The following is a 25,391-nucleotide window of genomic DNA, read 5'->3' on the forward strand; positions in this document are numbered from 1 at the left end:
TCTGTCTTTTCTGTCCATGAATCTAATAGATGCATTTGTTTCATCCAGACTTGATTACTGTAATGTTCTGTTTTCAGGTCTGCCACGTTCTAGTACGAAAAGTCTTGAGATGGTTCGGAATGCTGCAGCTAGAATCCTAACTAATTCTAGGAAATTTGACCATATTACACCAATTCTTGCCTCCCTTCATTGGCTTCCTATCCATGTTAAATCAGAATTCAAGGTGCTTCTTCTGCTTACTTATAAAATCCTAAATAGGCTTGCCCCATCTTACCTGTCTGATTTCCTTAAACTGTACACTCCCATCTCAAGCTCTTCACTCTCAAAATACAGGGCTCCTGTGTGTACCCAAAGTTAAGAAGAAGTCAGCTGGTGGCAGGGGCTTTTCCTATCAGCCCCGTTCTTGTGGAATAACCTGCCTGCTGCCATCAGAGCTGGTTGAGTCCTTTAAATCCAAACTTAAAACTCATCTTTTTGCCTTAGCCTACAATTAGTTGCCTTTAAGTTGAGTGCGTCACAACCTGTATTGCATGGTGGGTCGGGTTCTATCTCAATGAATTTACCAAGCACTGTTCTGCCGATTATATTATAGTGTATAGATTGACCGTTCTCTTCTCTCACATCTTTTCTCTCTCTCTGAGTGGTCTTCTCTTTTTCTGTGTGAATGGTGTCATGCGAGTCTCCCGTGGGTACACATGCAGTCGGTCCGGTCCTCCTCCCAGGTTTCCATGGTGACGGTGGTCGCCACCTGGATGCTGCTTGGCATCCCCCTCATTACATTTTATTTTTTTATATCGTATAAATCCATGTAATTTTTTTGATCCTTCTCTCACGATTGTGAGACTTTTTTTTTCTTTTTACATGGTGATGCTGGTCACGTGGCTTGGGTCCTGGTGGCATCTGGACACTGCTTGGCATCCTGCTCATCATATTCTTGATACATTTTATAATTCCACTATATTTCTGTTATCCTCTTTCAATGTTGTATTGTGTAAACAACATCCATTGAAAAGTTGTCTGTCTTGGGAGAGAGATCCTTCCTCTGTTGCACTCCGAGGTTTCTTCCTATTTTTTTCACCGTTAAAGGTTTTTCTTTTTAAGGAGTTGTCTCTTATCCGATGCGAGGGTCTAAGGACAGGATGTTGTGTTGCTGTAAAGCCCATTGAGGCAAATTTGTTATATTGGGCTATACAAATAAAATTGACTTGACTAGTTGGTAGTGTTTGTGTGTTACCCCTTTTATTTCAAAAGCGTTATATAAAATGCAACTTGATTGATTGATTGAAAATGGTCTGACCAGCCAGTATATATGTTCCCCATTGTGGTCAGTTTGGTATGTTCAGTTTCCTAATTTGGTATAATATGAGTTAAATTCTGTTTGGTTTGACCTCTTTTATGGGCTGAGAGCTTTTTGTTATCGGTGGGCTATTGTTTTGGGGTAAATAAAAACCACCTGCGATTCCTCTTGCCTACCAGCCCGGTCCCTAACACCATCCCCTATAGTACATCCTTTGCCCTTGAGCAGTTAAGAGACAAAAGAGTCATATGTACTTTAGAGTAAGTCAGAATGGAAGCATCGTTATTTAGTGTGACAGAATAATTCAAGAAAATTCTGAGTTTTTGTAGAATCAAAATAAGTATTAAATGCTGGTGCATTTGGCTCGTGTCACATTTGCCTCTATATTTAGTTATATTTTATTAATAGTATTATATTTCCCTGTTAATGTCTTTAAATTCTGCCTAATTATGATTATCATCTGATCATAAGTATCCTTTCCTCATGCAATTTATCACACTTCTAATTCAGAGAAGTGCTTCTAAAATGTGATGGTTTTAGCATGTCCAATCCTCATCAATTGAAAAACCTATATGTTTCACCATTAAAAAAAATGGTGTGATTTGCATGTGTCCTAGGGAGACTTGCAGGTATCAGAGTTGAGGGTTCAAAGCTGGGAATTTATGGTTTGTCCCCACGGATGATGGTGACTGTCCCACTCAGTAGGTCATCCACATTAACTGCTACCACCCCTGAGGATGAGTCCCATTCCTCGCCATCTCCCAGTGCTACAAACACCTGCTGGGAGCTGCCAAGCTGCGAATGGGCCACAGAAATGACAGTTTCCACCTTGTCTCCAGTCTTCTCTGCTGGGATGACCTGCTTAGACAAAACAAAGAATAGCATGTCAGTCAAGCATAATTATCAACGTCTATTCTCTTGTGTGTGTGTGTGGGTCCATCTGAAATTATTTGAATGCAATTGAGATTTTTTTTTTTTTTTGAAAGGGGTCTTCTTTAGTACTGTCAATACCTGTGGGTATACTGGTGTTTTATTGCAAGGGGTGTGTGACAAACGGGTAGGATTCATAATCAATTTCAATGTAAAATTCAGCACTTTTTCCAGCTCTTTACTTGACTGGATTTGAAGATAGTTTTCACTTTATGTAATTGTAACGTCAAAAATATCATCAAGGCCATAATTGCTGAGTATTATGACTACTACTGTTCTCAGCACCAAATATTCAAGCAGGCAAAATGACAACACATTAACCCAAAATGCTTACAAGGAATTCCTTTATGAGGTGTATAAGGATGGAACAGCAATAAAGATTATTCAGGGATGATCAAAGTCATTCTATACTACCAGATGCTAATTTTAACTGCACTGAATTGTGTGAACCATTAATTCTCTTCACTCTTAAGAACTCACTGTGTGGGACGTAGATGCTTGCTCCTCAGTTCCCCCGGGTTCCTTTGCCACATCCATATGACATGACAGGAAGTGCTCTTGGAGCTGCAGCTGGGAAGGACAGACCAAGGGGCAGATGGTGCAGCCAAAGGCTGAACCCTCTTTGCTAAAATGCTGACTGCTGATGTGGTCTTGCATCTCCTCCTTACTGGGAAATGAAGCAGCGCAATATTGACAGTGCACTACTGACACCACTGAATCTGGAGGGGGAGGGGGAGATATGCCATCTGTTGAATTACATGAAAGGCAGTCAAGCTAGTCAGCCTTGCAATCTTGGCCTTTACTAAAACATTTGAGATCCAGGCGGGGACATCCTCACCTGGGTGCTCAGTCTCCTGGTGTTTTCCCAGGCTGGTGGTACTAGGGAAGAACTTGAAGCAAACGTCACACTGGACCAGAGTCTTGAGCTGCCTGTTGGTTTGACTGGCAAATATTTCAGGGTGGTTGGTCCGATTGTGGTACCATAGGCCTGACAATTGCTGTGGACAGAGACAAAAAGAAATTTATAATTTAAACTAGTGTGTACTCTGTATGTGGAAAAATGTCTACCATGACTACAGTTACAAACCTACCCTCCAAAATCCTCGTTAAACACAAACCAAATGGTAGGACTGTGTGGCTAAATTCTTATTGTGTTTGTAACATCTTTAAAGCACAGAAAGGTGAATCAGTTCATCTGGACACAACGTTTATTGAGAGAAACGTTTCATTACTCATCTAAGTGACCTCTTCAAGGGGTCAGATCTGACTATGGCTGGACTCGATGAAGCAGCAATAATTGGCAACGCTGTCTTCGGGAGGGGGGCGGAGTCGGCTTGGGTTCGTCACATGAATGCGTCTCTGGGTGTGTCGGAAAAAGCAGTGGTTCAGCCTGGATTTGCCTTGTCACGCAAGTGGCGAGGCATCTCCTTCGAGATTGCCGGCCGGAGAGATGCAGTTGGCGAATGCATGTAGTACGAGGGTGGGTGTTTGAACTAAAATAGGGATCGATTGGCCACTAAATTGGGAGAAAAAAAAGTGACCTCTTCAGTCTCAACTGACTGCAGATATCCCTACCTTTATAAACAATACAGCAGTGTTTCTCAACCCAGTCCTCAAGGAACCCCTATCCTGCATATTTTCTTTGCAACCCTGAATAGGTACCTGTTTGTAGTTATTCAACCAATCAGCAATGAATTTTGTCAGATGTTGCACACCTTGCATAATTAAGTGCTGCGAGATGATTGGTCGAGTAAGTACAAGCAGGGCTACCTATGCAGGGTTACAATGAAAATCTGCAGGATAGGGGTTCCTTGAGGACTGGGTTGAGAAACACTGCAATACAGTGACATAACGATTGAAAACAACAATCAGTTTCATATGCAAATTGCTGACCATTAACTAGGGTTTTCAATATAACAATTTGCGCAGACATTTTGAAACAAAACACATAGAAAATTACGGTAATCTGCAAGGACAAGTGCGGACTGACAAGATAAGAAAACTAAGGGGTGTGCTAGCTACACAACAGAATACATTTTTAAGGCAAGCTCAGCAGGACCAGTCATATCTACGGGCTAGCTTTAGTGTGGCGAGACTGATAGCTAAGAATGGAAAGGCCTTCGCTGAAGATGAGTTTGTTGAACAGTATTTAATTGCAATCACAGAGGAGGTGTGTCCCGATAAAAAGATGCCCTGTGTTGTATGAGTTTTTTGGCAAGTACAATTACATGGAGAATTGAAGAGATGGGAGCCAACATGCACAATCAGTTGCAAGAGAAATCCAAAAATTTTGTTTTTTTCTCTCTTGCACTTGATGAAACCAATGATGAACATATACACTCACTGGCCACTTTATTAGGTACACCTTGCTAGTACCGGGTTGGACCCCCTTTTGCCTTCAGAACTGCCTTAATCCTTCGTGGCATAGATTCAACAAGGTACTGGAAACATTCCTCAGAGAGTTTGGTCCATATTGACATGATAGCATCACGCAGTTGCTGCAGATTTGTCGGCTGCACATCCATGATGCGAATCTCCCGGTCCACCACATCCCAAAGGTGCTCTATTGGATTGAGATCTGGTGACTGTGGAGGCCATTTGAGTACAGTGAACTCATTGTCATGTTCAAGAAACCAGTCTGAGATGATTCGAGCTTTATGACATGGCGCGTTATCCTGCTGGAAGTAGCCATCAGAAGATGGGAACACTGTGGTCATAAAGGGATGGACATGGTCAGCAACAATACTCAGGTAGGCTGTGGCGTTGACACGATGCTCAATTGGTACTAAGGGGCCCAAAGTGTGCCAAGAAAATATCCCTCACACCATTACACCACCACCACCAGCCTGAACCGTTGATACAAGGCAGGATGGATCAATGCTTTCATGCTGTTGACGCCAAATTCTGACCCTACCATCCGAATGTCACAGCAGAAATCGAGACTCATCAGACCAGGCAATGTTTTTCCAATCTTCTATTGTCCAATTTTGGTGAGCCTGTGCGAATTGTAGCCTCAGTTTCCTGTTCTTAGCTGACAGGAGTGGCACCCGGTGTGGTCTTCTGCTGCTGTAGCCCATCTGCCTCAAGGTTCGACGTGTTATGTGTTCAGAGATGCTCTTCTGCATACCTCGGTTGTAATGAGTGGTTATTTGAGTTACTGTTGCCTTTCTATCAGCTCGAACCAGTCTGGCCATTCTCCTCTGACCTCTGGCATCAACAAGGCATTTTCGCCCACAGAACTGCTGCTCACTGGATATTTTCTCTTTTTCGACCATTCTCTGTAAACCCTAGAGATGGTTGTGCGTGAAAATCCCAGCAGATCAGCAGTTTCTGAAATACTCAGACCAGCCCGTCTGGCACCAACAACCACACCACGTTCAAAGTCACTTAAATCACCTTTCTTCCCCATTCTGATGCTCGGTTTGAACTGCAGCAGATCGTCTCGACCATGTCTACATGCCTGAATGCATTGAGTTGCTGCCATGTGATTGGCTGATTAGATATTTGCGTTAATGAGCAGTTGGACAGGTGTGCCTAATAAAGTGGCCGGTGAGTGTAGATTACCTCAAGGAGAAGAACTACTGCTTCAAATGTTGTGCTTCGATTAAGCACATGGTGAAGGACTGTCAAGTGACGGCAAAGTGTGTGGAGTGTGACAGTGACAGGCACATATCTGCTCTACACCATGGCTCTGCTCCTGTAAAAATTGAGACCTCTGCAATGGTGGGGAGCAAGAGACAGACGCATCTACTGCAGTGACATCAAAGTGTATGGAGATCTGTGGAGGAACAAGCAGTCCGAGGGCTCGTTCAAATATATGTCTTGCTAAAGTGTATCTGGCAGAACAAACGTGGTCATGGATGACCAAAGCAATCGGTCTTTAGCACGATCTGACTTCTTTGATCTTTTCGGCATAAGAGGAAGCTCTGTGACCTATACTCAAAAGACGTGCTCAGGTGTGATGGAAACCTCAGGGAGAAGGGCACACAACTACATGGTTGAATTTCTCGATGGGTGCACCAAGGTACCTCTTCCCACCCTGCTGGAGTGTGACCTAATTCCTGAAGATAGGTCGGAAATTCCTTCTCCAGATGTGGCACGACATCATTACCACCTGAAACCTGTGGCTGACAAAATTCCACCACTTGATCCCAAGGCACAGATCCTCCTGCTCTTGGGGAGAGATATTTTGAGATTTCATAAAGTGAAGAAACAGCATAACAGACGACATGATACTCCGTACACACAACGTCTTGATCTGGGGTGGGTTATGATAGGAGATGTGTGTCTGGGATGGGCCCACAAGCCTGCCAGCATGACAGTCTATAAGACAAACTTGCTGCTTAATGGAAGGTCATCGTTCCCCAATCCTTGCTCAAATAGCATCCACATCAAGGAGACCTTGTCTGGCTCTACACATCAGTCAAGCCATTTTCACCAGCACTATAATGATAGCCTAGACCAAGAAGAGACTATGGACGGTCTCAGCGCCACAGTTTTCAACAGGACAAAAGATGATGATCGCCCTGCACTCTCTGTTGAACATAAGGCTTTTCTTGACATCATAGATGGAGAGGTTTTCAGGGATAGCTCAAACAACTGGATTGCCCCCTTACCTTTTCAGGCGCCACGCCGTCGACTTCCAAACAACCGAGAGCAAGCTCTCAAACGGCTCCATAATCTCAGGCACCCACTGGACAAAAAGACAAAAATGAAGGAGCACTTCATCAGTTTTATGCAGAAGATATTTGAAAGTCAGCATGCAGAACCAGCACCACCTTCTTTGCAGAGTGAAGAGGAATGTTGGCACTTACTAATATTTGGGTTGTACCATCCACAAAAACCAGGACAAAACAGGGTCAATGTTTGACTCAAGTGCAAGGCATGAGGTGTCTCCTTGAATGATGTCCTACTAAGTGGGCCTGACCTTTACAACACACTGTTGAGAGTGCTCATGCACTTCTGCAAAGAACCCATAGCCATAACTGCTGATATACAGCAGATGTTTTACTCCATCATTCGGGAAGATCATCGAGATTACCAGGGGTTCCTTTGGTATCAGGATAATGATCTTCGAAAAGACATGGCTGAATACAGAATGAACATCCATGTATTCGGAAACAGCCCCTCACCAGCCATAGCAATATATGGGCTGAGAAGGGCAGCCCAGGCTGGGGAAAAAGAACATGGCACAGATGGAAAGCAGTTCATCATCAGAAACTTCTACGTTGATGACGGTTTGACCTCACTTCCCACAAAAAAAGAGGCAGTTGATCTCCTGAAGAGAACAAAAGAAATGTTGGCCGAGTCCAACATACATCTTCATATAGCTTCGAACAGCCCCACTGTCATGGAATCATTTTCTCCAGAAGACCTCACAAAGGATCTCAGGGATTTAGATCTCGCAGCAGATCCCTTACCTGTCCAGAGGAGTCCTGGATTGAGCGGGAACCTGGAGTCTGATAGTTTCATCTTCAAGGTGTTCTGGGAAGACAGACCATTTACGAAGAGAGGCATTCTATCGACGGTTAAGTCTCTACGACCTTCTGGGGTTTGTGGCTCCCATTACCATGCAGGGAAAGGCCTTAATGCGAGAACTTATCTATGAGCAGTGTGAGTGGGAGGATCCTCTTCTACCTGAAAAGGAACAATACTGGAGAGCCTGGAGAGAGTCTTTGAAGGATCTTGAGCAGCTTTGCATTCCAAGGCCCAATGTCCCTGTGTCCTTATCCTCAACACAGCAGAGAGAAATCTGCGTTTTCTCCGATGCTTCTACCATGGCCATAGTAGCAGTGGCTTACTTATGAGCTGTGGATTCTGCAGGACAATGTCACCTTGGATTTGTGACAGAAAAGGCCAAATTAGCACCACTACCAGCACACACCATTCCAAGGCTGGAATTGTGCGCTGCTGTTGAAATGGCAGAGCTGATTTCTCATGAGCTAGACCTTGACATCCAAGCTGTGAAGTTTTATACAGACAGCAAAATTGTGCTGGGTTACATACATAACACCTCCTGGCGGTTTTATATCTATGTAGCCAACTGAGTCACCAGGATCCTAAAGTCCACACACCCTGGCCAGTGGTATCATGTAACAACTGATCACATCCAGCAGACCATGCCACTAGGCCTATTCCAGCAGGTCTTTTGGAACAAATGACTTGGTTCCATGGTCCTGTATTCCTCAAACAAGCAGAAACAAGAGATTCTGCAGTTGAGACAGTAAGCAACTTTGAGCTTGTGGAGCCCGAGACAGATTCAGAAATCCTGCCACAAGTTATTGCCTTCTCAACCAAGGCTTTTGGAGAACATCTCGGCTCACGTTGCTTTAAGCGTTTTTCGTCTTGGAAATTAATGATTCGAGGCATAACAAGACTCATTAAACTTGCCAGGGCCTACTCCAAAACTCAAAACCTGTATGCTGAAGATGAGCAATCGCAAGCTAAAATCATGCTCATCAGATGTGTGCTGAGACAGCTCTTCAAAGAGCACATCAGCAGACTAGAAAAGGGACAAGATGTCTCTAAGAAAAGTCCCTTGTGGAAGCTGAACCCCACCATTGGCCAGGAAGTGTTGTTAAGGATTGGGGGGGGGGGTCACATATCTTCAGCTGATCTTTCAGATGATGAAAAACATCCCTACATCCTCCCTAAGAAACATAACATGTACACTCTGCTGGCGTGTCATTATCACAAAGAAGTTGTCCACCAAGGTCGCCATTTTATGTAAGGAGCCCTGTGTTCTGCTGGAGTATGGATTATTAGAGGTAGAAGGCTGGTCTCTAATGTAATCCATAAATGCATATCCTGTCATAAACTGCGAGGAAAGACAGAGGAGCAAAAAATGGCAGACCTACCAGCTGATCAACTTGCCACTGAACCACCTTGGGTTGGTTTAGATGTCTTTGGGCCATGGAACAACACACCACACCAGAGAAGGAAGTGCTGATTGCTTGGGAACCAGAGCTGTCCACATAGAGGTAATAGAGTCCATGTCTATCTCAAGCATTATTAATGCTCTGAGAAGTTTTTTTTTTTTTCTTTTTTTGCCATCCGAGATCCCTTCAAACAACTCAGGTCTGATTGGGGCACACATTTTCTTGGCGCTTTCAAGGAGCTAAAGATTCAGTCAGATGACTCTGAAATAAGAAACTACCTCTTAAACGAAGGATGCTCCTGGACCTTTAACCCTCCCCATTCATCACTTATGGGTGGATGCTGGGAGAGGCTGATCGAGGTTGCACAAAGCATCTTGGGATGGTATACTGATGCAAGCGAGCCCTACTCGTCTCACCCATGAAATCCTTCCCATGCTGATGGCAGAAGTGATGGCAGTAAGAATGCCAGACCACTGGTTCCTCTGTCGTTTGATCCAGAGCTGCCAACCATCCTCGTGCCAGCAATGCTCCTGACCAGAAAGATGGACCCAACATCCGATCCATGGGGATTTCAATCTAACAGACCTCTATAAGCAACAGTGGAAGCATGTCCAGTGTCTTGCTGACACATCCTGGAAGCGCTGGAGGCAAGAATACCTGGCCACCCTCCAACCTCACAGAAAATGGACTGAAGAGAGACACGATGTCCAAGTCGGAGATTTTGTGTTGCTAAAAGAAAGCCAAGTCAAACGAAATGAATGGCCCACCGGGCTGATCGTGAAGACCATCCCCAGTGCTGACAACAAGGTTAGGAAGGTAGAAGTCAAAGTGGTGAAACAAGGGACTGCCTAGATCTACTTACGACCAGTTTCAGAACTCGTCCTTCTTCCTAAAGAAACCTGAAAAAAATGGACTTACATTAGAATAATGTTGATAGGAGTGGTATAACAATTATACCAGGCGGGGAGTGTGCTGGTAATTCATATAATTTGTCCAGCTCCAGGAACAATTTCATGGCATTGAGTGCCCTGTAGTGGTCATTGTTAATTTAAGTCCGTTACACCAGCTGCCATTTTAGTTGTTGCATACCTGGAGCTAGTGTGCGGTTCAGCATTTTCTCTTGGTGAAGTTTTGAGAATATATGCATGTGAGCATTACATAACTTGATTTTTTGTTTATTGACAATAGTTGGATGACAAATGTATCCTTTTTGACTTGTTTCTGCAAATATTTGACTAGTTTGGCAGAGCGAATATCTTGCATAGTCATGCTAGACTGTTTAGTTAGCGAAGTATCCTAGCTGGTTAGCTAGTCATGTGCTCAGGTTCACTTCAAATTGAATGGATATTGCCTACCTGAAAATACTTTATTTAATTGTTTTAATGTTTTTACAGTTTTATTTGACAATGTGGTTGCTATAGAAATGTCCTAGAGAATAGATTTATCTTTGTCACTGTATACTTAGCTATAGTGTACCTTTAATGTGGAAGCAAACAACCACATGTACAACTAATTGTAATCATAGGTATTTTGTTTATATATTTTGTTTCAGTTTTATAAAGGATTCGATGAAAAAGTTGGATAAACAAGGAAAAATAAATAAAGAACCTAAACTTATTCAAGCCTTATTCAAGCCTTAAGATTTTATTGGACCAACCATGTTAACTATCTGTCTAGTGTGATACTGGAACATTAGATGAGCACAGAATTCAGAATCTAGCACCACCAATCAACTTAAACCTCATCTATACAACCCAGCTCTTTTGTGAACATCTCTTCACTTGATGGACTGAGGGGGTTAAAAAACTACTTCTATGTACCCAATGCATTGCCTCTGTGCACTGCCTGTTGGTACCTGCATCCTATTGGACTTGAACTTAGCTTCATGGCACTTACTTGTGTTGTTCTCTCCTACCTAGATCCTTGCTTGTGTTTTATCAGCTCTCAGATGTACGTTGCTTTGGACAAAAGTGTCTGCTAAATGAAATTGTAAATGAAATTGTAAATCTATACCTGGTAAGACTTTTGACAGAGATCACAGCTGAAAGGTTTGCTTCCTGTGTGCTTGCTCTTGTGTTTTTCCAGCAGGGTCGCGCTGGTGAACACCTTGTGGCAAATGGGGCATTTGTGGAATTCTTTGGGATGGCACTCCTGAATGTGCTGCCTGTGCTCTTCCAGTGAGGAGAAGCTCAAACGGCACTTCTGACAGTCATGGTGCGTGGAGATGTCTTGACAGGGACCAGGAGCAAATACTCAATATTACTTTACAGAAATGGTTGTGACTTAGTGAATAAAATGTTCATGTTTTATGAAAAAAGAAATTAGGATAGAGAGATGAAGATATCAATCAATCAATTAGATAGTGTCCATTTTTTAAAAGTTCAGTAAGACAAATGAGTCCATCTTTCATGTTCTTACTATGGAAGGTTTGGAGGTGGACAGTGAGCCCACTGGCCTGACTGTAGCCCTTTCCACATTCCCGACACACATAAGGCCTGTCCCCCGTATGTGTGCGCACATGGCGTGTCAGCTCAATTGACTGTGCAAAGAGTGCCTCACAATACTGACAAGCGTACATCTTACCTAAGAAACACACAAAGACATACAGACGTGTACAAACAACTGGGCCAAATACTTTTTCTTAGATAAGCAACACAAAGCTGACCACAGTAGATGCATGCAAACTGCAGGTGTAAATAGTGTGTATACACTGGCTTGTTTTAATGTGTGTGCGAGTAGGTACCCTCAGAGTGTTTCGTTTTTGTGTGGTAGGCTAGTGCTGCAGCCACACTGAAGGTCATGTCGCAGTGTTTACAGTGGTAGGGTTTCTCTCCTGTGTGCAAGCGCATGTGATTCTTCAGAGATGAGTTGGCCCCAAACTTTGCACCACATTCCTCACACACAAATGGCTTCTCTTCAAAGTGCTCTGTCCGTTTGTGGTAAATCATACCTGAAACATTACCACATAGCAGAAGATTTGAGGAGACGAGAAATTCAGATATAGTTCAATAAAAGTCAATACAACATGGTCTTCGATGCTGGCCCAAGTCCCTAATGGTCAGCGCCTTATGCAAGCATCCAGTCATGTTTAGCATTGTGCTCACACAGTAACAATCCACACTGTAAGACCCAGTGCAGAATATTGGATCAGTGGCCTCGTCTCCTTGACTGTCTCCAAAAGCCCAAACTGATCCAAGATCAGCATTACCAATCTAAAATGCTTGCTTAATGGCAGCTAAGGAGTGAGTCCAATTGTTCAAAGTTTATCAGTCTAAACTGTTATCCATCCCTCTTTTGGGAACAGAATCATAGCTGAGTGAGGCAGTCAGGGAACTACAGTCTCTACAAAACACCTAAACCATTTAAGGATGAATGAATCATGACTTCGTCAATACTGAAAACAAACACTGGGACACAAACATTTGGAAAATAATAGACACAGCAGGCATAAAATATCATATAAAAGGTTGACAGGCAGGTGTCAAGTGGATTCAGTAACTCAAATATTTGTTTGGTAAGCCTGACTTAGATCATTAAAATCAAAATTAAATAAGTTTTCTACCAACTTTGTTGGTAGTTTACCAGTCAAATTCTACCAACATGCTGCCTCAGTCTTACAAGTGCTCTTAGAAAAAAAAAAAAACAACAACAAATGGTTGGGTTTTTTTTTTTTTTTGCTAATTATTTAAAAAAAATGTATGTTGGTTCATTGCAATCCCCAAAGTCCTGCCCATGAAAAGTGGATCTCATGTACAGCCCTGGCACAGGGACAGAATAATCAATGGTGCAGCTTGTGTTGCTTGCTAACCTGAGGAGTGGGCAAAGGTGCGGTCACACAGGTCACAGGCCACCTTCTTTTTGACGCGTGCCACATCTGGGTGAGCCTCGGAGCGGTGGCGCAGCAGGGCCCGTGGGGTGGACAGCATCTTGGGGCACAATGGGCATTTGTGTTTCAACTCCTGGGACATGGCACAGCGCTTGGTGTGAGCCAGCATCCGGCACTTGTAGGCAAAGCCCTTTTTACACCAGCGACAAGAGTAGGAGAAGAGGGAGGAGGAAGGGGGTTCTGTCACCTTGCCACTAGATTTCTCTCCCCCTTCCACCTTTTTTTCCTCGTTTTTTTCATCTGTTCCCTCCTGCTCTTCTTTTCCATTGGTGCAATGATCTACGATATTGGGACTCTGAGGCTGCTTTCCCTGCTCTGATGTGTCGCTACCTGGTGTGGGAAAACAGGAAATTCTAATTACGAATCTGATCATCAGCAGCTGGATGGTCAACACAAAGAAACTAAAGTGAACACAGCAAAGTATTGCAGAGACTTGAGTGCAGATTTATTATCGGATGACTTCAGATACACACATAGTACGTGTACACAGACACATGAACGTACAACATAAACTGCCTTCAAAAGAAAGTCGGACGTACCACCAATTTCCCATTGAGCCTCTTGCTGTCTACTTTTTTCCACCACCTCCAGTAGTAACAGCAGTGACGGGGAGTATAAGGAGGGAGATTTCTCGTGAACTGTGCGAAGCAATGTTTGGAGGCTCCTCTCACTCAGAACCCCCTCTTTCAGCCTGATCATAAGTCTGTTGATTGCTGAGCCTGGATCTGACTCCTCACAGCACTCGTGTACCACCTAGCACAGGTGCAACATTACAGCAGGCCTCATATTAAATGCAAGTTAATTTCAGTAACTTTCCAGTTGATCTATGAGCTACTTCTGTCTGCAAATGACTGAAGGATTCACCACCTTAGCTTGCCTCTTTAAAATGGAATATCATAACGTTGCCTTCTTTCTGTGCCTCCATTTTGTAGAGATGCTAACTGATCCTAGTAAAAGACTGAATATAAATATAAAATATAAGAATTGCTTGGTGGGTACCTGCTTACCTCCAGTTACAATTTTTAGAAACTATAAGTATAACCATCCTTATTATGCTATTATAGACTACATGCCTATGCCAAGACTGGATACTCAAAGCACTGTACAACATTCCTTTGGAATATGTGGTTTAGCCTGATTAGGATGGACTCACAGAGCCTAATTTCTCTGTCATTTAGAATTGGAAAATGAGAAGTACACAAAGAATGAAAGGACTAATGACTGTCCCTCTGTAATACTTCTCTAGTTCTGGAACAAAAAGAGCCTTAAGATGAAATGACTTCAACACAATATGTATAATATGATGCATATATTGTACAGTGGCTAGAAGTTATAATTACAGTTTCTGAGGTTTCAAATAGAAAAAAATCCATTTATCAATAGGGTCATATTTTTACTGTTATGGAAATCCCATACTTATAACAAAACTGTTAACATAAAACTGTTCAACTTCAGCTTCTTAATGATAAAGATTTCAGTAAATATATTTTAAACTAATGTTGTAGGATCTCAAAATGTTATGAGGGTGAACGGTTTGCATTTCCACCATTAGACATATAGTGTGAGAGGGGGAATTAGAAAAGCTATCATTGGAATATAAGGATGGTTAAGATGTTAAGTGATTAAACAATCATAATGCTTACATCTTTCTCGTGTTCCCCAAGGTTGGTATTTGCTGCATGGCGCAACGCCTCAAGGATGGATGGGACTTTTGTCAAGCACTCCATCAGTTCAGAGGAATTTTCCAAGAGAGGACTGGTGGACTGATCGGACCTTGTGGCTGCAACAGTATTCTTTTCCTCGACTAGACTCACAGCTTCTGACTCTCCTCCACGAGGGCTTATGGACTGGAGCTTGGGGTCCTCACTCTCTATGCATGTAGCGAAATTAAGATGAAAATGTCATGGAGCTGCATATGAGTAGCATGTCACTTCACCGATTTAGCCTGTACCTTGTTTAATTCCCTAAACTGGATTTTCATTGTTGTTTTGTTTTTTAAATATCTAATCTGTTTTTATTTGTTATTGTTTGACTGGTTGTGAAGCTCTCTGCACCTCCATTTTTAATGTTACACAAGGTTCGTTACTGGGTTACTTTGAACCAGTTACCAAAACAGGACCTTAAAATAGAGAGCAACAGAAGCTCACCCTGGGATCCCTGGATTTCAAGACGAGCTATTTTACAGCTGGGTTCCTCTCTCCTCCCCATCAATTCCTGTTCCAGCTCAGCAGGGAACTCTGTATCCCTGCTTGCACTCTCAGATCTGGTCTCTTCTCTGTCAACTTTATTTTGGGGATCAATCTTCAAACTGGCAGTAGCCGACTCCTTGGGAGAGGCTGTCCAGTTAGCCACAACACTCTCCTGCTTGATTGCATTGGCTTGGTTGGATTTGACTGTAGCCATCGGCTGGTTCATAAGGCTGGAGAGGATGTTCTTGCACCCAACTGCCACATCAAACATCTGCAGGCTGTCTGCAGCAGTAATGATGCGGCTGATGTTGTGCTTGCCGGGAGGCAACTTGCCGGTATAGATCATGTCCAGCAGACAGACAAACTCCTGGGAGGAGACCACTGCTGTGTCAATGGAAATACTATCGGAGCCATCTAAGAGAGATCTGCAAGCGAGATGGAGAGAGGCACACAGAGAAACCGAGTGAGAGAGATGCAGATTAAGAGAAAATTTCATTTCATTAGGTTTCCAAATTACAGCTACAGAATAAACTGACATGTCTGGTACACAGCCACAAATACAACCTAACCACATCAATTAATAAAAAGACATAAATATATTTACATAGACTATGTTAGACTCTTGAACTCCTCAGTTGAAACATGCAATTACAGGTCATTCAACAGAAATCCACTGGACATGGGTTTTAAATTTGCCCCGTGTTGTATCACATTGAAATCAAGCAAATAAACGGTTCACTGGTTCAAATAACCCGAAAATCCTGAATTGCCCAGGCAATCAAGGTTCCAACACTTAGGAATCTTATTTAGGATAATCACTACAAAGACTGGAAGAGAAAAACAAATAAAAGGGGTTGAAAGAATACCTGAACAGCATGCTGGAGGCAGCCAGGACTAATTTATGTGCGTGGTGGGGGGTATCACCCAGTAGGATAGTACAGTCACAGAACTGGGCCTCTTTCCTCAGGGCCTGTAGCTGCTGCATTAGCTGCCTGCTGTAGTTGGGCAGCTCCATGCCACTGTAAAGGACTAGAGGGACTTAAAACCCAACAATCAGATTCAACTCCTTTGGACAACAATGAGATGGTTACCTAATGGTCTTGGGATAGTTTTCGCGTATGAGTGAACGAGACAAGGAGGAGAGACACAAGTTTTCAGGCATATGAAACATTAAACATTAAAACGCGATACCATTTATTGGGTTTTGATGTGGAGGGAAGGAGGCAGAACAGAATTGTACGAGGTTATAACTTTGTCGATCGGAGAAATACAAGTCTGCTTGTCATGGGGGTCAGGTATTTAACAATGCTAACTTTACGAGGGTCAGACAACGCGGTTCATCAGTGAATCACATTTCGGTACAAAAGGATAACCAGCTTTATCGCTAGCTAAACAAGCTAATCTGTAGGACACGTTCATAACAGACTGAAACAATCCCAAGGAAAAGAAACGGTTAAACCGCCAAGTACAAAACAGACTAGTCGTCCAACATGCAATTTCCGCATATTTTTTTTTACCTTGTTATTCAAACTATCCGGCTCTTTATTTAAACTTCGTCGATTAACAACTCTACGGTGCGCAATGACGCTTCCGTGTTTGAAAATGGCGACTTGCATCGACCAAACAACGTCACGCATTGCGTTTACGGCATTAATCCGCGCAGGCGCAAACCCGAACAATTTTATAACAATTTACCGTCGCTGACGTTTGCATGGTCCATGTTCAAACAAGAGCAAGATGAAGAAACCCTTGCAGCGGAAGTGTTGATACAAGATGGCTGGACAAAATGGTATTAAAAGATCTTCAAAGCAATAGCAGTGATCATATTTTAGAGATAATATTATACAACATGAAATTATGTAACCAAAAGAAACATTGGACCCTAGATAATACATACCAAAACAGGTAATTTGTTAAATCTAATTTGTTAAATACAAGTATTTACAAACACATCAGTTTCAAAACAATATCTTTATTGCCCATTTGGAAATAACTGAATAGAATAGTACTGTATCCTGTTTGTCATTTCAGCAAAGACCGACTAAGTTTGCATGGCCATAACTCTTGCAGGAATTAAGCCTCTGAATATCATGTAGCGATCTATGTGTAAATGCAACATAGAGTATGTCTCTAGATTTGTTACTGAGGTAATAAATGTTCAAACATGAGAAGCAGTTACATTTGTAATACTTAAGTTACTCATGCATTCATTTCACATGTTTGAAGAAATTGCAGTGAGACCACAAGCTTCAGCTTAATGAAAACAATTCTCAAAAGAAAAAAAATTCTTATAATTAAACAAACAAACAAACAAACAGATTTGTAGGACCAGGCCTAATCTCTACTGAAGCCAAGCTCCACACAGGAGGACATCACTTGGATTCCCAAACCTGTTTCTATTGAGTCAGGGAGGAAAAAAAACAAAACACTATCACAAAGTCCTTGTGAACATATTAAGATCTTTAAATATCAAAAGCCAGCAATCTTATATTGGACCAGGAAAACAGCAACATTTTGCAACATAGTCACAGTTTTATAAAAAAAAAAGAAAAAAAGAAAATAAACAAAAAACTACTAAAACTTAAAAAAAGAGAACATAGAAATTAAAGCACTTCTTTGTGTATGGACACTTGACAAATTCAAGTTTTTTTGACTTTTTATCCAAAGTCTGTCCACTTCAAGCATAGGTAAAGATTTCCTCAGTGCCCAAGTAGCCCAGTGCCTGCATAGACATACACACATAATTAGACCAACACAAAACAAAGACGGAATAAAAGATTTCACCACAATGATTCAATTTGGACAGCAGAAGCCATCAACAATAACATAGTTCAAATACATTAGCTCAAAAGATATAAACATTTATAATTAGAATTATGGTGTGCTAGTTTGAAAATTACCAGGAAGCAAGGTACAGCTAGCATTATTAGCCCATTAACTGGACCCTGAGCTGACTGAAGACCTTTGTCTGTCTTATTCTGTACTATGTGCAGTGAATTGCGCACTTGCATAATTTTTTTTAATTAAAAAAAAACATCAGAAAAATAACTTTGAGAAACTTAATGAAGCATGCTCACCTTTAAATCCTTCTTCAGGCATACCCACTGTAAAAGAATGTGTGTGATAGTACTCAGTTTAAGAAAATGGTACTGTAATGAATCCCAATTTTTGATGAGGGAATACATCGCACTGTCACAGCAGAGGTATTGCTAACGCTTCTTACCCTGATAGACATCATCCATTGCTGCATAATCTGCTATGGGTTCATCTGCCTAGAAAGATTGAGAGAATGCAAGACCATTTTGTTCCAAAGAAAAACAGATGGTTTGAACACTTTCCTGTGATATAATCATCAACACCCCTTTTTTCACCTTTTTCAAATTGTGATAAGGAAAAGATATGCTAAAGTTGAGTGCTTACTTACTCTTTAACATTATTCTACTTCATTTGCTGTACCAAATGGGCTTATATAAAAATCTACAACTACTTCTACTACTACTATTTTGGGCTGCTCCCGTTAGGGGTTGCCACAGCGGATCATCAGTTTCCATCTCTTCCTGTCCTCTGCATCTTCCTCTGTCTAGCCAGCCACCAGCATGTCCTCCCTAACCACATCCATAAACCTCCTCTTTGGCCTCCCTCTTTTCCTCTTCCCTGGCAGCCCCATATTCAGCATCCGGGCTTATATAAAAATATTACACTGAAAATAGACCTGAATTGTACCAACTCAAAATCAAGTGTTGGTTGTTATAGTTGTTTTTATATTACCCCCAATTACTTTTACTTTTACTTTGTCTTTTTTTTTTTTTTTTTTTTACTTTATACTTGTTTATTAGTTAATAATCATGCATTTTCTTGTATGGATGTTACTGCCTTCATACTATGTGTAGCACATGGATTTGTATCGGGTTTTCTGCATTACAATGGTTGTCCTTGTCTTTTGCACTGTTCATGTCTGTTGCTGCACATTTCAGTTAAGGCTAAACCATTTCTATGCTGCCTTTCGTACCGCTTAAATTTAGTTAGTGAGATTTTGATTGCATTTGATTAAGTTGGAAATTCTCTTCCTGGTGGTAGGGAGGGTAATTGTTGAAGAGTAAGTTCTATTATTTTTAAAACAGGAAGTGCTTTAGTCAAGTAGGAAATTAAAAAAATATTAAGTAGGAAGTTCATTATGTAGAAAGTTGTGTAGTCTGCCATTGAAGAAGAAGAAGAAGAAGAAGAAGAAGAAGAAGAAGAAGAAGAAGAAGAAGAAGAAGAAACAACAACATCAGGTAGAATATCATGAGGGAACAATTACTGAGGTGCATCTCCAGCCATCCACTGTGTTTTGAGCTATATGACGCATTCATTGCCTGTAAGTAGAAAATATTTATTTTACACAGGTCTTTCTGTATTAAGCATCATTTTTGAGGGTTTGGGAAATTATATTTGATGTATTTATGTATCTAAAGTTTTACAGCGGTTCTGTATGCACTATCGAGTCAGCTAATAAAGGATCTTGGATGCTATTTCTTGACTCTTGTCATACTGAATGGAGTTTGGCTGGCTGCCTAATAGACCTTTTTCATAAACATGGCCAACACACTTCCGCTTCTGCATAAAAGGGTAAAGATTGGTTCTTCCCATTGCCCACAATGTTAGAAAGGACAATTCTGTTTGTGATCACATATTTTGTGTTTCAACACAGCATGTAACACAATAAGATGCAGAGGGCAGGATGAGATGGAAACAGATGATCCGCTGTGGTGACCCCTAACGGGAGCAGCCAAAACTAGTAGTAGTAGTAGTAGTAGTATAACACAATACAGGTGTTTTCATTGACATATCTTTATGTTTCCGTTGTCAGACGACTGCGTGTTTACAAAAAAAAGTGATTTGATTGAGTATCACAAAATGCTTACTGGCTAATCAATGCTAGTGGTAATTTCAGGGCTGTTAGCATTTTGTGACTCGTTTAAATCACTTTTTTTTAAAGCCTGCAGTCGTCTTACAAAAGAAATGGATTCAAAGGTGACTGAAAGTTGCTTTTTAACATTGCAGGCAAAGGGAAGAACCAATCTTTACCCTGCTCCGACCAAGTGCAAGTAAGTTGGCCATGTTTGTGAAAAAGGTCTATTTTGGTTCAACACTTTGAGTGGGTAAACACCTTAAGGAGGGCAGTACAATTTCAACTCATTTCAACTACAATCCTGTGTTTTTGCTGGAAGTGCCTTTGGTGTGAGTCTGTGGCTCAAAATCCAAAGAAATCAGTCCTGGCTGTGGCACAGTACTGTCCATAGACACTTGGGTCAACATTTTCCTGGAATTGTGTTGGTTAGAAATAATCTCCCAGCATCGACACATTAAATGTGTTGTGTTTGACAACTTACGTTCATAAAGGCAAGAATCTATTCCATTTAACATATTTTCAAGCTATATAAACAAAGAGCTGATGATATGGAAGTGACCACATGACGCGATGGGGTAAATAAAATGCAGGGTTTGGATGGGTGTGTGCAAAAAGGGGCATTCCAGGAAAAAGCTGGATTTAACTTGGCATTCTAAAAGAGTTTTTTTTTAATCAACAATCCTGGGATTTGAAACCCATAGAAATACTAGAGTTTTGGTTGGAAAGAGGCTAATGTTTATCTTATTTAGCCTGTAGGTTGCTAGTTGAATAGAGCAGAATGTGCTTGAAAAACCACTTAATGGTAGCTAGCAGAAAAATGTAGAAACCTTTTACTCATACAGTGAAATATACCTGGTAAGGAGAAATTTATAATTCACAAGTTCCCTTCCAGTTAAAGGGGGTATCGCCAGAGCAGTTGTGAATTGTACCTTGAGACAGATGATGCTTTCAGGGACAATCCCCAGGCTGCCAAGTGTAGCTGAGTCGTCTGTTAGACACTTGCCATCAATGGAAAGATTCTGGTCAAATGGAGCCACGGAGAAGGCATGCATGATCTTTGGGATGACATTAAGAGGTAGTAAAGAAATATGCTTGTGAGTATAATACATAATTCATCTACCACCTATTGAATACATATATAGGTTACCCACTACCTATAAATAGAGAGTAACAGGTTACTACACCGCAGAGAATGAAAAAGTATATGTTTAAACATCTTACAATATTGCAGTTTAAATTACTTGGTATTTGATGAAAGACAATATATTCCAAATGAGTAACAGAGAGACTGTTTCAGAGGAGAGAAAATGGCTAACTTTGGGTCAGACACTTGCAAAAAAACATTATAACAGCATTATTTTAGTCAGTTGATTTTGTGCCACTTAGGCTTTGCAACAACAGTTTTGGGTTTCTACAAAGGGTGGAACTCAGAGCGGCAGAGAGAAAATGGCGTAAATCCAGAGCCCACTAACCTCACTGACTATCAGGGTTGTAATGTGATCATTATAAAATAAGTTAGGATAATGGTACTATAGCCATACTCCCACTAAGGGTAGATTTTTTTAGGAGATGCTGTTTTCAGGAGTTTCCGGGGGGTGGGGTTCTCTCTATTTCATTTTGTCTCCGTGTGTGTGTGTGTGTGTGTGTGTGTGTGTGGTAAGCTCCTTCACCCATACAAGACAGTTGGCTTAAGCCTCTGTATATATGTATTGTTTTTGCCCGGCCTAGATAAAGGATCTTGGAGCATGAAGTTGTTGAGTGGTCCTTTTTAGAGGTAGATGTTACCACAATCAGAGCCTCCTAGCATCATTCTCCTCCAGCTTAAAAACCACTACAACAACTTACTATTGGGTGTCTGGGTGGTGTGGTGATCTATTCCATTGCTTACCAACACGGGGCTCGCCACTTTGAATCACCGTGTTACCTACGGCTCGGTTGGGCGTCCCTACGGACACAATTGGCTGTGTCTGTGGGTGGAAAGTGGGATGTGGGTGTGGGTATGTGTCCTGGTCACTGCACTAGCGCCTCCTCTGGTCGGTCGGGGCACCTGTTTGGGGGGAGGGAAACTGGGGGGAATGGTGTCATCCCCCCACACGCTACATCCCCCTGGCGAAACTCCTTACTGTCAGGTGAAAAGAAGCGGCTGGTGACTCCACATGTATCGGAGGAGGCATGTGGTAGTCTGCAGCTCTTCCCGGATCAGCCGAGGGGGTGGAGCTGTGACTGGGACAGCATGGAAGAGTGGGGTAATTGGCCAAGTACAATTGGGGAGAAAAGGGGGGGAAACCCCCCCCAAAAGACTACTTACTATCAGAACACAATCTGTGGTACCACATACGCTCAAAAAATGTTTTCTGCTTTTAACTCAGTCCTCAATCTGCCTCCTCCTCCGTCCTCCACTTTGCTCATTGCAGACATGTTTGCATCATTTTTTACCGATAAGGTCTCTGCCATCAGTAACCACTTCTCTGAGCCTGACATCTCAGTCTGCAGCTGCCAGCTAACAGGGCTGCACTCTCCTCATTCTCCCCTCGTACCGAAGAGGAAGTCTCCAAACCTCTGCTAGACTCTCACTCACTACCTGTCCACTGGACCTGATACCATCCAATCTTCTACAGACCAGTTCCCCCACACTTAACCCCGCAGTCACACACATCATCAACTCCTCACCTGTTGGTGTTCCACACTGCATTTAAGCAAGCTCGGGTCCCCCCGCTAATCAGAAAATCTACTCAACCCAGTCCAGGTTAAAAACTATAAACCGGTTTCATTCCTGCCCTTCCTATCAAAAATACTTGAGTGTACAGTCTTTAACCAAGTCTCTGAATTCCTTTGAGAATAACCTGTACGACCTTAATCAGTCTGGGTTTAAGCGGGGACACTCTACCAAGATTGCACTCCTGCCAGTAATGATATCACTGCATTCAGCTAGAGCTGCTGGTCAGTCCTCAGCTCTATTGCTGCTAGATCTGTCAGGCGCCTTTGACACGGTTAACCATCGAATCCTCCTTTCCACACTCACTGAACTTGGTATCTCAGGAACTGCCCTCCATTGGTTCATGTCCTACCTCTCAGGGAGATATTTTAGAGTATCTTAGAGGGGCGATGTGTCCAAACAACATGGCTTATCCACAAGGGTTCCTCAAGGGTCAATGCTTAGTTCCATTCTCTTCTACACCTCACTTGGTGGAATCATCCGCTCCCAAGGTTTCTTTTTTTTTTTGGATCTCCCCCCTTTTTCGCCCCAATTTCACCTGTCCAATTACACCACTCTTCAGACCCATCCCGGTCGCTGCTCCAGCCCCTCTGCTGATCTGCGGAGGGCCTGCATACTACCACATGCCTCATCTGATACATGTGGAGTTGCCAGCCACTTCTTTTCACCTGAAAGTGAGATGTTTCGCCAGGGGGACACAGCAGTTCCCCCTCCCCCCGGAACAGGCGCCCTGACTGACTAGAGGAGACAGTAGTACAGTGACCAGGATACATACCCACATCCGGCTTCCCACCTGCAGAAACAGCCAATTGTGTCTGTAGGGATGCCTGACCAAGCCAGAGGCAAAGCAGGGATTCGAACCGCCGATCCCCGTGTTGGTAGGCAATGGAATAGACCGCCACACCACCTGGAGGCCCGCTCCCATGGTTTCTTATACCACTGCTATGCTGACAATACCCAGCTCTTCCTTTCATTCCCGCCGAAGACCACACAGTCTCGGCTCGGATCTTTTCGTGCCTTGCTGATATATCGACATGGATGAAAGAATGGTGCCTTCAACTTAACCTCTCCAAGACCGAGCTCCTTGTCATCCCAGCCAGCCCCTCTTTACAACAAGAGATCAGTATCTAGCTCAGATCAACACAACTCATGCCCACAAATTCTGCCCGAAACTTGGGTGTTACGATTGATGACCAAATAACCTTCAAGGATCACGTGGTCTCAATTGCTCGGTCGTGTCGATTTGCTCAACATCAACAAGATCAGATGCTACTTGTCTGAACATGCAGCACAACTCTTAGTACAGCAGGGTTCAACAATAAGAATTGCCTGATTGCCCGGGGCAAGTAAAATAACACATTGGGCTAGTAAATCTAGCAACTCACTTGCCCAAGTGGTAAAAAAATAAATGTTTCAATCACTGCTCCAGCGTAAGAGCTGGAGGCCAACCAATCTGGGGAGAGGAACAGCTGGCTCCCACATATGGACAGAGCTCTTCAGACCCTCATGAAGGACTGTGCTGTGGTGTTGGCACAAATGGAGAACACCATTGAAATCAGGCAAGTCAGTGTTGTGGCAAAGAGTCACCTATTTTTCAATTTGCATTTGCATTACTGGGTTGTATTCTCATTATCGAACAACTGTGATGTGTGTGCTTTTTCCAGATCTGCCAATGCAGACATGATTGGGGGAGCCAAGCAGTGTATCCAGATCTTGAATGACTACAGCCACCTCCTGTTTATGGTCCTGGTACAGGGTATCTTAAGAGCTGGTCAGTTTTTTTTCGTGCTTTTTCAATTCTCTTCCTCTATATTGTTTTGAGCGATTAGTATAGTGTAGTGTTAGTATTAGTGACATTGTTATTCTTTGCAGTATAAGTCTGATGCTTCAGAAGGACAATTTTACACCCCCCCCCAAGGCCTTGAAGGCCTTTGAAACTTCACTGCTCCTGCTCACAAGCATGCACTCAGCAGCTGGAGAGAACCTTGAAGGCTTTCTTTAGGACTTCGCGGAGGGCCAGTTCCACACAGTGCAGCTTCAGAGCTTTAGCCAGGAGAGCAGGGATAGATTTGACAGGTAGCAAAGGGAAAAGGGGAAAATAAGAGCATTTGTTGATATAGTTCAATTAGCCTGTTGTTCATAAAAGGGCTCACTCAATCGTGTTCACTGCTTGACATATTTTAATTGCACTGTCTCTGCCTTTAAAACAAACTATTTAGAATTAAAATGTATGTCGACAGATTGAAGAGCCAGCTCCTTGAAGCTGTCAACAAAAGCATAAGGTGCCATTTCAAGGACTTGGAGAGTGACAAGATTCTTCAGGCAGCTGCGAGTTTGTTGGACCCGAGGGAGTTGCCCAAAGAGGAGGCAGACCTGGGCACTTACGGAGCAGACCATGTCCGTGTCATCACAGACCACTTTGCTGACATACTGAATAAGTTGGGCTGTGACAGGGGTCAGGCAAGGCACAAGGAGTGGCCAAGTGCAAAAGTGGTGATCAAAGCGCTCCCCAGGTCCAACAAAGCAAGGTATGGGCAGACTTTTTTTTTGTTTTTTGGACCCCCCCCCCACTTATTTCTCCCCAATTGCATTTGGCCAATTACC

General features: G+C 42.6%; 2 protein-coding genes across 2 annotated transcripts in view; both read right to left on the bottom strand.

The window, feature by feature from the left end:
• Positions 1–1,227: 1,227 nt before the first annotated feature.
• Positions 1,228–16,781, bottom strand: zbtb40 (zinc finger and BTB domain containing 40). The gene is made up of 12 exons (XM_056275139.1): positions 16,698–16,781; positions 16,047–16,199; positions 15,139–15,605; positions 14,635–14,861; positions 13,531–13,744; positions 12,914–13,321; positions 11,849–12,055; positions 11,524–11,688; positions 11,119–11,333; positions 3,066–3,225; positions 2,708–2,946; positions 1,228–2,155 (listed from the first exon to the last, which is right to left on the bottom strand). Exons 2-12 carry the CDS (start codon positions 16,193–16,195, stop codon positions 1,958–1,960), a joined length of 2,649 nt encoding a protein of 882 aa, XP_056131114.1. The 5' UTR covers positions 16,196–16,199; positions 16,698–16,781; the 3' UTR covers positions 1,228–1,957.
• A 68-nt stretch (positions 16,782–16,849) lies between these two features.
• The window catches only part of usp48 (ubiquitin specific peptidase 48), a 47,469-nt gene continuing 38,927 nt past the window's right edge, over positions 16,850–25,391 (bottom strand). The window contains exons 25-28 of the mRNA XM_056275135.1: positions 21,001–21,126; positions 18,404–18,452; positions 18,258–18,284; positions 16,850–17,902 (exon numbers count right to left, since the gene is read on the bottom strand). Coding sequence (XP_056131110.1) covers positions 17,880–17,902; positions 18,258–18,284; positions 18,404–18,452; positions 21,001–21,126 — 225 coding nt within the window. The 3' untranslated portion in view covers positions 16,850–17,879. The remainder of the gene's footprint in view (positions 17,903–18,257; positions 18,285–18,403; positions 18,453–21,000; positions 21,127–25,391) is intronic.

Source organism: Lampris incognitus, chromosome 2, assembly GCF_029633865.1.
Source record: "Lampris incognitus isolate fLamInc1 chromosome 2, fLamInc1.hap2, whole genome shotgun sequence".
Taxonomy (NCBI): Eukaryota; Metazoa; Chordata; class Actinopteri; order Lampriformes; family Lampridae; genus Lampris; species Lampris incognitus.